At 48.5% G+C, this 12681-nt stretch overlaps 1 protein-coding gene across 7 annotated transcripts in view; it reads right to left on the bottom strand.

The window, feature by feature from the left end:
* Positions 1-211: 211 nt before the first annotated feature.
* Positions 212-12681, bottom strand: part of LOC144165193 (multidrug resistance-associated protein 1-like) — a 333102-nt gene continuing 320632 nt past the window's right edge. For all 7 annotated transcript variants that reach the window (XM_077695311.1, XM_077695307.1, XM_077695310.1 and 4 more), the window contains 2 exons: positions 7735-7929; positions 212-529 (listed from right to left, as the gene is read on the bottom strand). In XM_077695311.1, the coding sequence (XP_077551437.1) occupies positions 364-529; positions 7735-7929 (361 nt within the window). In that variant the 3' untranslated portion in view covers positions 212-363. The remainder of the gene's footprint in view (positions 530-7734; positions 7930-12681) is intronic.

Genomic DNA, 12681 nt, shown 5'->3' on the forward strand with positions numbered 1-12681 from the left:
GGGACCTGGTCCGTCGCCGAACGTCTATCGGTTATTTCAACAGCCGCAGAGGTCCCTTTGGTCTTTTTGTGCCGGACAGCTGGCACAAAATAAATCACTGTTACTACACAAACAGTGTCATACCGCATACAGATGCGTTCTTACTCAGTTTAAGCGTATTTTCCACTAGATAACTGTTTAATTCTTAAATTTTGGAAAATCCGGGCTTTGCTTTATTGGGACACACTGGGCGTTTAACATGTCAATGTTTTATTTCGCGTCTTCAACACACCGACGAAAGCGCAGGATGTAGCAGCTCTGGTGGGCTGAACGCCGCGAAGAAAAAATTAGGGTAGGTGCCCGTCAGCGGTGCGTGGTGCGGGCCTACAGCCGAGTTCCGAAGCTGGAGTTCCGGCGAGTGTGTTGGGGGGCGCGTTTCTGTTCCAGTCCTGCGCGCTGTAGCATAGCACTGAAAATAGAGCGGGGGTTGGATGCGAGCTTGTTTGTAGGGCCGAACTCCGCCACTTGTCCTCCAGCCATCACCAGGATTCTGTTGAAAACAAAGAAAATATCACGCTTAGGAAAAACTTCGGTCAGGCCTAACACTTTTAAGACTGGTGGTCACTGACGAAAGCTGTGTTTGGCTTGGTTTTGCAGAAACTAGGCACGCATGAAAGGTAGTTAACAGCGCCTACAGCTGCGTTCCGGCAGCCGTGCGTTATGCATCGCGAAAATTCAGCGACCAAGCGCCAGCGAGGCAGCTGTTAAACTCTCCCCTTATCACGTGGTCCCACACTGGCACGTGCGCAGCCAACCCCCCCATCCGGGCCAATATGTACACGTAGTGTACGCGGCACAGTTGGTACATAACTGAATTAAGCGCAGGAGCTCGATAATAGGAGGATCACACAAACACTGTGCTGATTAACAACTGATGTTTATTGTCGCGAACAGGCAATAAATATGAAAACACAGAAAAGACGTGACATACTAATCTAGTAAAGACAAATACAAAAAGAATAATAAAAGTAAAAACATTAAAACGAAGAACTAAAAATCTTCTATGGCACAGTAATCTGAACTACTGTTAAATCTGCAGCATCCAGCACAATTTTATCAGAGCGCTCTCACAGTCTCTCCTAGCTCCCACTATAGTCAATTCCTTTTTCGGTTAGAGCGACGGAGCGTGTGCTGATGCAATCTTGCTAAAGGGTGTGAATTTTATAGGCTTCTCTGATCTCCCGCCGCAGCCTGTCCTGATACCTGGCCACCACGTGGCACTGCTCAAACGAAGGCAAGACGAAGGCAAGAAGGAAGACGCTACCACTGATATAGTGTCTATCCAGCAAGGCGAATTACCTATATTGAAGGAATATAAATATTTGGGAGTGTGGGTAAACGAAGGGGATAACTACTTAAGAACTCACGAGGAGCAACTTAAGGTTAAGGGAAAGCGAAACGCAGCTATAATGAAGCATGGAGCTCTGTGGGGGTAACAAATATGAAGTAGTAAGAGGAATGTGGAAAGGAGTAATGGCTCCGGGTCTCTCGTTTGCGAATGCTGTACTCTGCTTAAAATCAGACGTTCTCTCAGGCATTAAGTAAACCAGAGCACGGTAGGATGTTTGGCCTTAGGCGCGCATGGAACACCAACTAACGAAGCAGTTCAGGGAGATATGGGCTGGGCGTCGTTTGAAGTTAGAGAAGCTCAGAGTAAAATATGCTTTGAGATGAGGTTGAGGGCAATAGATCAACGAAGGTGGGCAGCTAAGGTACCTATGCTTGAAAAGCGTTGAGACGCAGTGGTTAAAGAAATACCAGAAGGCTAACGATGAAATACGGAAAGAACAGTGGAGAATCTAAAACAGCCAAGTTAACCAAAAAAGAGGCACGGCAGATTGAAACGAATAAATGGAGGGAAAAAATGGAAGCTAAAACGTCGTTAGAGATGTAAAGGGCTGAGAAATTGAACATCAGAAAGGAAAATTTCTACGATAATTCCCAGGGCAGTGCTTTGCTTTTTGAGGCTAGAGCAGGTTGCCTGCGAACTAACAGTTTTGTGGGGAAGTATTCACAAAATGATGGGGTATGCGTGGTCTGCGGAAAAGAAACAGAAACTATGCGGCACATCGTGTTAGAATGTGGGGGTATCCATCCAAATCTACATGAAGGGAGGACAGTTACCACCTGTAACAGGGAAAAAAAGTATTTCGAGCCTAATACGCTTTAGTGCCTGCCCTAAGCAGCGCTAATATTAAACCAAGAGTGTAAAACATGGTTATATTAGTCGTTTTTGGTAAGATGACATGTCATCACCTCGCTTCAAAGGGGAAACCAATAGCAATCATCATCATCATCAAGCAACTTGGGAAATTTGCAACGTGTGCAGTGGGCGGGCTCCCTTTTGCGTTTCTTACATCGCACGCGTGCTCCCGAAGGCAGTCATTGAGGCAGCGCCCCGTTATGGCAAACGTACGACCTTTTACGTGGCAATGGTATCTCATAGATACCCTCTTTCCGGAACTGAACGAAGGGCTTCGCATGTTCCTTCGTGCACCTCTTGGTCGCTGGGAATTCGCTGTTTACTTTGCGACAAAGACTACTCAATTTGTCAGGAGCAGAGTACACAAGGTCTACACCCGACCGCCCTACTATTTTCTTGAGCTTGTGGCTCACACCATGGATGTAGTAGGGTATTACGGCAACCTTCCCTTTCTCTCTTGGTGGGGGCTCCTGCTCTCGTGGTTGTTTCCTTAAGTCTGTCAAAAGTTTGTAGGCCACGCTGCAAAGGAGCGAATTCGAAAAATCAGCTTTACGCAGACGGCTGGTTTGGGCTTCAAGGCGGCTCTGGATAGGATGACGCCAGGATCGCGAAAGCAAGTTCTTCAAGGCCGAGGTAGCCACTCCTCGCTTGACCAGTTTCGAATGTGTAAGGTGGAAGGCGTATGAAGCACTTTTGTGATCGCGGGGCACAGCTCCAACACAGGTTTTCAGCACTCAAATACAATCTCAGATCCAAGAACTGTAGTTCGTTATTTGTGGGCACCTCCGTTGTTACCCCCCCCCCCCCCCCCATTCCATGTTGAATATAGTAAACTTTTTTTCTCTCTCCATGTGCTCTCTCCACTCTGTTCTACGCTTTCCTATCTCTCGCTCTGGTGACAGGGCGAGAGAAAAAGGAACAGAGCGTCGTGAAAAATTAGCCGACGTGTCTCCCATATTGCTCGCGAACATAGAATTCAAAACCGTGGCAACGGGGCTCGCCGATGCTGTCATTGCTCAGATAAGCGCACATGTCCGTGATTGTAATCACAATACCACTCACACAAATGCGTGCTCCACCGCATACACATGACTCCGCATACACATACACATGTATACCGCATACACATACACATGATTCAAAACCCCCAATGCGCCACTGTATGCAGCAAGTTAAAATGTCCTCGTCATATCGAGGTACTACGGGGTTCACACTTAGACGGAGCGCGTAGCTGCAGCTCCTATCAAAAGCATTCTACTGTCGCCGCGCGGAAACAGCGCACGAGAGATTGCAAGAATCCCGCCATCGGGATGGTCGCGCGTCGTCTGCTACTCTCGTGCTCCTGGTGGTAAATAAGCAGTCAACATTTGTACTGGCCGTGGCCCGAAAGAAATATTGTGATCTAATTTAATTTCGCACGGAACATTCCAACGCCTACAGTGAGAAGAGGCACATTTTTATTGTGCGCTTATTCGCAGCCCGTACGTCAGGCTAATTGCTATAGAGCGAGGGATGAACGCGCAGTGATATTTCTTGCCATCAATGTCATGCCCAAAAGAATATAAATCGTAGTAGGTAGCGCCGAATTTTAACCATGTTGCTTGAAGTTGTGGCCACGGTTGTGCTGCTGCGATGTGTTCTGCAGATTGTGCGCATAGCTCGGGCTGCAATGTTGGGGCGCACGTCGTAGGATCGAAAAAAACAAAACTACACCATCTTCCCGTAGGGGAACCCTGAGTAGCATGCCAAGCAGCCATGCGGTCGATTCAAACGCCCATTAGTTTTCAGTGCGACGTTTCCGTGAGGTTGAGGTATGTAGCTACTGTTATATTTACCGTTTGGTTTCTATGGTATCTACAACACTGTTCACTTACCGGAACTGCGAAATGGGAAATTGCGTTGACCCCATGCCTGTTTCGCATATACTCAGGGTTCCCCTACGGGAAGATTGTGTAATTTTATTGGGGGGGGGGGTGTTAGAGTGGAGATGCATTAAAGAGAGAGAGAGAGAGAGAGAGAGAGACGTTGCACGTGGTATGAGTTTGTCTTCTTTATTTAGGTATTATCATCATCATGTTCAACGTAGGTGACGTCGAGCTGTGTTCGCGTTCTGCATTGATTATGACCGCCTTATAATCTGTGAAATGTAAGGGGCTGTGTAGTGAATGAACCCTAAAGTTGCTGAAGGTGAGGTCGATGCACGTTCCCCAGATTGTTGTGAGCTTCTTGTGAAAACGGCCCGCCGAGACTAGCCGACGCACGCGGCTGCCTACGACGATAAAACGTCGAAGGTGAGTGAAGCGTGCTCGTCTCGTGCCGGCCCAGGAAGACACCGGCAACACTGTCGCTCCAGGAGCCAATAAAGGGTTAGAAACCACCGTGCGTTCACCAAGCCGAGCATGCGCAGTATGGGTGTGGATGGCGCAACAACGACAAGGAAGGGGCATAGCCCCGACCGTGAGATGCTTCGCATCTAAAATAATATGTTCTTGTTTTACTCCATCAATTATTGGTGGCACAAGGAACACTAAATCATGTGCGCCGCAGGATATGTTCTTGTTGCTCGCGGCCCTGGCGATGTCGGCAGCTCTTCAGCCCAGCAGCATGCCAGTAGAAGACGACCGTTCCGATGAAGTGTGCGCGGGTGGAGTGTACTGTACGCTGTCCCATGCACGGCGTCGTTTGGATGCTATGGTAGTACCTGAAGCCACACGCTTCCATGTTCCCTCTGTGTGATCCCCATACTACTGCACCATTAATTGTCGTATGCCGCATTAGTGTAAGTGTTCTCGCTTATTGCAGATATTAAAGCGCGGATTGTTTACTCCTGGAATAATTTCCTCCCGCACTGCACAGTTTGGCGCTTTTCATCGGTGGTTCGGCTCGTGGTAGGTTCTGGAAACGTTGTTATTATTTTTCGGGGGAAAACAGCGCGAAGGACAAGACAAAGCAAAAGAACCACACAACAGGAACTGTGAACAGTTAGCGATTTTCGCCGGCCGCTGCCTTGAGTGTTTGCTTCGGCTTACCGCTCTGCTGCGTGGGAGCGCCGAGCGTCAGGTCCCAGTCGCCATTATCTGCTTCAATCAGCATTCAGCAATTTCTGATTTCTGGACATCTGTGGATAGCTCATCCCATCGCAGCCTCGCCTCGCCTTTTCCCTGCTCCTGTCGAGTTACTTCTATCGGCGCAGCTTGACGCCAGGACTGTGTGTTTGCGTTGTGTTTCGTGCGCGATAGTTTTAAAACAAGTGGCAACCCCCACCTCGTCGATGTATTCTTTTTTTACTTTAATGCGTAGCATTCTTTTCCGTGTACCGCTACAGCCAGGACTGTGTAACGCCCTGCATTTCCACAAATACGCAGATATCGCGGAAGTTCCACCTGTAATCGCCGTTACGTTCACTACAATTTCCACTTGTAATCGTTATAATAGCGTAAATGAGATAATCGGTCGAACGAAATTTTGAAAACTACAACAAATAGGAAAATATAACATAATTATGGAAAGTAGCAAACCGTGTAACGCTTTGCATTTCCACAATAATGCAGATTTCGCGAAAGTTCCACTTCTAATCGTCATAATGGAGTAAACGCAGGTAATTGGACGGACAGGATTTAGAAACACGAAAACGTGTTGCTGGAAAAAACTCACACTCAAGACAAGCGACATCGGAATGCTACGCATTAGTAAATAATTCTCTGAATTTCTGCGGATTTTTTTCCCCTGCCATAACCTATTCTCCCCAGTATATTTCCACCCGGACTGGGGTCTATGGTGGCAAAATGCCGGACGAGTTTAAAATTTCTCCAGTCGATTTCTTTTCCCCCTACTTTTAAAAACTACTCTGCCAGTTCCCACTATGTTGCGTGATTCTCTTGTTCATCTTTTCATCTGAGCTGCTTACCTTCGAAGTACGATGTCCAAACGTTCCCTTCTGCGTGCTCTGATTCTACTCTGTCGCTACATGTTCAACCTACTGTCTGAAATTGTAGTCTTAATGTATTGCGTCCAATTTTTTTATCCTTTTTTAGAAAACATCTGCTGTTTCACATATGACGGAGATAAACAGCAGAGAGAAAATAGCCAAACACCAAGCTTTACTGGAGCAAACAACGATTGAAAAATAACTTTTGATTAAATTTTAATAAAGAGGGACGTGAGAAAACGTCGGTATAATTGTGTACCCAGAAAAATGTGGCCTACAGCTACTACGCATGGTGCGCGTTGTGGTGACAGCGCAGTGAACGCGCGAAGAACACAGATACGGACGTCAGCCCATAAGCGTCATGAGGCCTGCGCGTGTCCTACGATAAACAGTGAGCGGACGAGGAACACGTGTGGTGCGTACCAAGCCCGGAGCATGCGCACAACGGCTCCGTCTGGTCTCTCGGATGCGGGAGGGACAGTTGGACGGAACAACTCGGGGGCAGCGGAACCAGGATGGGAGCACCAAGGTGTGGACAAAAGGACCGATGACCTCTGGCCAGCTCGGACTAACCAGCACATGTGGTGCGCGCACACGGAGTGGCTTGGTACAATGGCTCGAACGTTGTCGAGAGTGTAGAGCGAAGCGCCGTACTACGTTTCTGCACAATCGGTGCAAAGCGTTTTTCGGTGGCGCGTTGTACGCGTTGTGTGATCGTATGCGTTACGAGCTGCTGTTTCTACTCATGTCATTTTGGTTTTGCTGTCCCGGAATAAACCGGGGATTTTTGTTTCTTTCGTCTTGACGTCATTTCGTCGGACAGGGTAGGGCTCGCGAACCCTTTGCACCATAAAGGAGGTCCTTTCGACATGAAGTTCATGGTACATATAAGAATTTCGAATAGTACGCACATGAGCACGCTTTATACCTAAATTTCTTTCAACACGTGAGGGATACCACTGCCGCAACTGAGACGTCACGCACATAAAACGCCGTATCGAATCGAACGGCCCAAACGTTATTTTCTGACATGCGTCGTCGCAGCTCTGACGACTGCTGAACTAAGTTAGGAGACATGCGAGAGTTGTTTGGGTTGAATGCCACGGCTGCGGAATTTCGTTCTGTGATTTCTTCAGCTTGGTGCATCCAGAGCGGCAATAGTTAGGATGTCTGGGAGGTCACAGTATTTTTATATTATTCATTGCTGCTATCTGTAGAATATATAAAAATACGTTAGACGTTGCCTCCCGCGGATGTTATTTTCAAGGGTTCGATGATCGGGATCACGGTGAGGCACACTACGACGTCTCAGATGTCTAAGAGGAAATTTCCGAAAGGTATCACGAGTGTTGTTTCACGGAGTTTTGGTACTCCTCCGGGATTCAACGAGCTGGGTGCCATTGTGGCGCTGCGACACGGAAACACTCAGGCGTGAACGAGTCCGCTCTGACGAACTTCTTCGCTGTTCGTACTGTGAAATCGCTAGTTTCGATAAGGCTCTATAGCAACTGAGGCTGCAGGAACTGCTCACGCATCCAGCGCATACTTATCCCAGATCACTTACTTGTCGTAGTCGAGTACGGTGTGCAGCCTGTGCGCGATGGTGAGGACGGTGCAGCGGGCGAAGCTCTTGCGCAGCGTGGCCTGGATCAGCATGTCTGTGTCCCCGTCCATGTGCGACGTGGCTTCGTCGAGCAGAAGCACGCGTGGGGATCGGAGCAGGGCCCGGGCCAGGGACACGAGCTGCTGCTGGCCGATGCTGCGGAAAGGGCGGCCAAGAGTTCAAGCAGGCGCCCATGCTATGTCGCATCTTGGCCTGGAAGTTTCAAAAAATTAAACCCGTTCCACTCAATGTAAAAGCTGTCGGAAGTACAGCGCCGTTATTAGCCATAATGGGCTGTACCGCCGTTATCCCCTCCACCCTATGCAATTCAAATTTCCCGCCTTCGCAGTGCTCGTGCGCCCCCTGCCTGAAATTGCGCCAGCGGGAGTTCTGTTCTTTTTGTGCTTGCTTTAATTTCGTACGCTGGAGCTGCGAACGAGTAATTGTTTTCTTGCGCGGCTGGAGCCTTTCTGCGGCATTTGCAACGCGCCTTTTTCTTCTTGCGCGTGGAGCCTTTCTGCGTCTTTTCCAACGCGCCTTTTTTTTCTTGCACGGCCGCTTTTAAAGACGATAGTCTTTCTTGGGCTACTTAAACCCAGAAATTTTGGTCTGTCTGTATGTCTGTGTGTCTGTATGTCTGTCCGTCTGTCTGTCTGTGACCCGATTCAGCCACCCGGCCAAAGCAAAACAATGCCTGCGCAATAGTCTTATATAGTCACAGCTAAATCTACCCGTCTATGTCCAGTGGAATGCTCATACTTGTCAACATTGTTGAAGAAGAACAAGACATTACGCAAATATGAGACAACAAATCAATACAGGAGTGATATTTGCAGTGTTCCTTTATAAAAAAATCAAACATGCTTGAATTTACGAAATTAAATACTTCATCAACTGCAGAAAAAGAATTCACTCCGCCGTCGCCTGCTGTCGCCCGCGCCACTATAGCTTCTGGGGACATTTTAAGAAATCAACCGGCAACAGTTACGCAAGGCTCCACTAGGTAGGTTCCACGTTCTGCTTGCAACGCACGTGGAGTAGGGAAACGCGGTTCTATAAACGCTGAAGTAGGGCGCCTCGGTTAACGCGCGTCTTCGCCGTACGGCAGCGTTCGCATTGAGACACCTGGTTTGGAGCAGTGGAACGCGGGAAAAATAAAATGATTTAAGCAAACCTTTGGCGTCTTTACCTTGGGAGGAGCGCGACGCAAGAGGAACAACATCAGAGGTGAGCGGGAAAGCGAAGGGAGCCATTTACTTCGCAAAAGCCGATAAAGACTATCGTCTTTTGACGGCATTTGCAACGAAAGGAGCAGATACGCGGCCAATTTTTCTCTGACTATCGTCCAACCCAACGAGCGTTCATAACCAAATGAACGCGGGCGCTGGCGACTAATTACACATATTTTGCCTCAAACGTACCTATACTTTTCTTCGCGCTAAACAACGGGGAGATGTAGGACCAGTGCCAGCAGTTCACGAGTTTCAAACGCTTGACTATATAAACAGCTTAGCTTTCGAAGCGTCTGTGGACGCCGCGACGACAGCGCGACAACAGAACGTCCTATTGCAGTGGGTTTGTTTATTTATGTTTTGCTTTTACTGCCCGGCTGCGCCGGTCTGTGTTATCTCTGTGCCAAGGGAAGCGCGTGTTCCATTCTGTGCCGCATGTGTTATCTCTTCTGATAGGGAGAGCGTTCCTAACTAACGTGAACAGCCTAGAATAATCTTCTTGGATCCGCAATGTTCCAGATGTGAATCGACGGTTCGAGAAGCACGCGCGCCGAAAGATAAAAAGCCTGCATAGCAGATACCGGGGTATTCGACTCTCGGCGCTCACCTACGCACGTCACATTTTCTTTACTGTTGTCTCGCCGCCTGCGTATTCTTTGATTTGTTAGAGGAGCACAAGTTCGCTCCAATAAACTTGTTTTCTTTAAAGACAACTACGTCGCCTTTGGCTACGTGAAAATATGCTCAACATCATTGAAAAAACGCAGAAAACTATCGATATCCTAAAAGTACATTCAGTTTCAGAAGTCCCTGTTGTTGTTGATGATGACGAAAAGCTTTCGTGTCTCTGTTCAGACGGCGTCACTGCTTGGGAGTGGCGGTGTCGACGTCCCTTCATACGGTTGTCAGAAACCAACGGGCCCTCACGGTGTCTTCGGCCAGGTCGACGGCTGTTGTTTCAACGTCGGCTTGGAGATAAGCAGTGCCGCCTTCGATTGCTTGCTGATGAGCGTGTCTCTGGTTTACTAGAACACGCCCTAAACATGTGTGGCAGGGTGGCGGCTGCGGCTTTTCAACCACTTTCAATGATCTTTGTTCGTATCTGGGAGGCTGCAGCAGCACACGGCGGGGTGTGGGAAGGTGTCCGGCGATACCTGCGATACATTTGTGGTGCAGGCAGGAGTCGTTCCTCTCACGCTCTGGGTCCTCCGCCGCGCAACCGGTTGCCTTCTCTTGTTAAGTGTGCAGTGGGGCGTGATGTTTTCGTCGGCCCAATCTATACTGCACGGCAAGTTTTCTATTTGTAACCAGCCTCTCTCCCCTCCCCATCTATGAGGGCACGCTGTCTTCAAAGTCGGCCTGGTCACTCGTGGCTGAATCTTCGGGTTGCTTCTTTGTGCAATCTCGTTTCTCGGGAGGGACTACTGCGCTGGTGTCCATACGAACGGGATGTGTCGGGAAGGCAGGATTGGTTTGCTTGGAATAATTTCTTCGTGCCCTATTGAATTCTTCTTGTGTAGTTGATACCTTACCGATTGTACTTGTACAGTTCTCTTTTTCTTTCAAAGCCTTGTACTCAACAAATGTAGTAGTATGTGTATTATCCTATTTTTTCGCTCTTTTGTATCGCCCACACCCGCTCAAAGCCTGGTACCAGGCTAGCAGTAATCTAAATAAATAAATAAATAAATAAATAAATAAATAAATAAATAAATAAATAAATAAATAAATAAATAAACAAACAAACAAACAAATAAATAAATAAATAAATAAATAAATAAATAAATAAATCATCGATTTTTGATAATTAATGTTTTCCGCAAACCAGGCCGGCTGGTATTCAAAAAACGACGTCAGAAAACGCGTTTTGAGGCTTGTATAATTACCTAAGGAACACCTTGAGAACGTGCGGGATGTTTCAGACAGACATAACTAATGACGTCTTCTGAAGGACCGTGATGACTTCGCACGTCGAAAAGAATGAGTGTCCCGTGATAGCAAAAGACTGCCGAAGGAGTCGGCGTCACTGCGTCATGCTCGCGTTCAGCTTCGGGAACAGGCCCGCCCGTATCGAGCGCGCCCAAAAAATGTAAACGGCCATAACAGCGAAACAACATTTTGTGAAGTGGAGTGCAGCAGACGACAGAAAAGTGGTGGCTGCGTTCATTGCTCCTTGGGGCTGGCTTGCTCCTCGATTCTAACGGCGAAGCTCCTCTTTCTCGCGGCAAGTCTCGCGTTGCGCCGTCGCCGTGTCCCCTAGTTCTCGAGGCGATCGTTAGAGGCGCAGCTGTGCAATAGTTAGATGCCCGTTAGATGCCCGTTAGTTAGATGCCCGTCGCCCGTTAGATGGCGGCCCGTCGCTGAAGGGGGCGAGTCACAAGCTAGTCATCAAGTTAGATGCCCGTTAGTTAGATGCCCGTCGCCCGTTAGATGGCGGGCCGTCGCTGAAGGGGGCGAGTCACAAGCTAGTCACCATGAACACCTTGGACGCGAAGGCAGCGGCGCGGAGAGCTCGCGACGCGGCTGCAATGCGGGTGCGCCGCCAAGACCCCGCGGTGAGAGCTCGCAAGGCCGAAGAAAGACGCCAGCGTCGGCAGCAATTGCAAGCCAGCACCAGCATCGATCCGGAGGTGGCGGCAGCGGCGAGGGCTCACGCAGCCGAAGCAAAGCGGGCTCGTCGACAAGCGGATCCCGAAGAGAGAGCCCGGGAAGCAGAGGCGGCATGCAAGCGGCAGCAAGAGAACCTCCAATCGGAGCAGGCGCGGGATGATTGCATTGATATGTAAATAATAAGCTTCTTGTATATAAGTGTATATACAATCACCCCTATAACAACGTTTCGAGTCTTTATATGATGTGTGGGCGAATGTTTCACAGCTTTACCGAAAAGCATTGGAGCTTCACCCCACTCATCATCATTCACTTCGTGAAGGTGGCGGGATTTTTTTCGGTTTCCGGTGAACACTAAGGAGGTGCTTGAGCGAAGTAAGCATGACACAACTTCATGCTCGAGTGCAAGCTTCTGGCAGCCCGCTGTCTGCCAGAACGCCCGTAAATCGAACAGGGCCTGTGTGTTTGTGACCCGCCAAAAAGGAGCAAATATTTTCTCAGCAACATTTTCGGATCCCCTCATAAAGATCAGTACAACAACGTAAGTATTTGTGTTGTTACTTTACCCTGCTAGCTGCATGCCACCGAAAGTTTAGTTCAATTGGCGCCGTGGGCCAAAGGAAAAAGTATTTTTGAATTCGGGCATGTGATAGGGGCAAAACGTGTGAAAAAAATCATCCAATTGGCTCAAAGAGTGTCAATTAGTGAATCATTTATTTGCGCTCATTATATCTCTTTCTTTGTTTTGGATGGTGTGGACGCACAGCCTCCCAATTTTTGTATAATTGCGGGAGCGACGACCGATCGGCATGTGAGCGCCTTATCGCGGTGTTCGCCGCCAAAAGAGGCGAGGGTTCGCGCACGCGCATATAACTATCTCTCGTGGGATCGTCGTCTGCTCCGCTGTTCTTGTCAGGGCAACACACTCCCTGTTTTATCTTGCAGTGGCGTCTTGCTACCGTCAAAGCCGCTAAGCAACGTGGGGCACAAAGTCATTCAGATGCAATGGCAGTGGTGTATCACTCTCAAGGAAACGGCATAGCAGACGCCACTAATACAGCAAAAA

The sequence above is a fragment of the Haemaphysalis longicornis genome, unplaced genomic scaffold (genome assembly GCF_048455015.1).
Source record: "Haemaphysalis longicornis isolate Haplotype H1 unplaced genomic scaffold, Haemaphysalis longicornis Haplotype H1 scaffold_14, whole genome shotgun sequence".
NCBI classification, from domain to species: Eukaryota; Metazoa; Arthropoda; class Arachnida; order Ixodida; family Ixodidae; genus Haemaphysalis; species Haemaphysalis longicornis.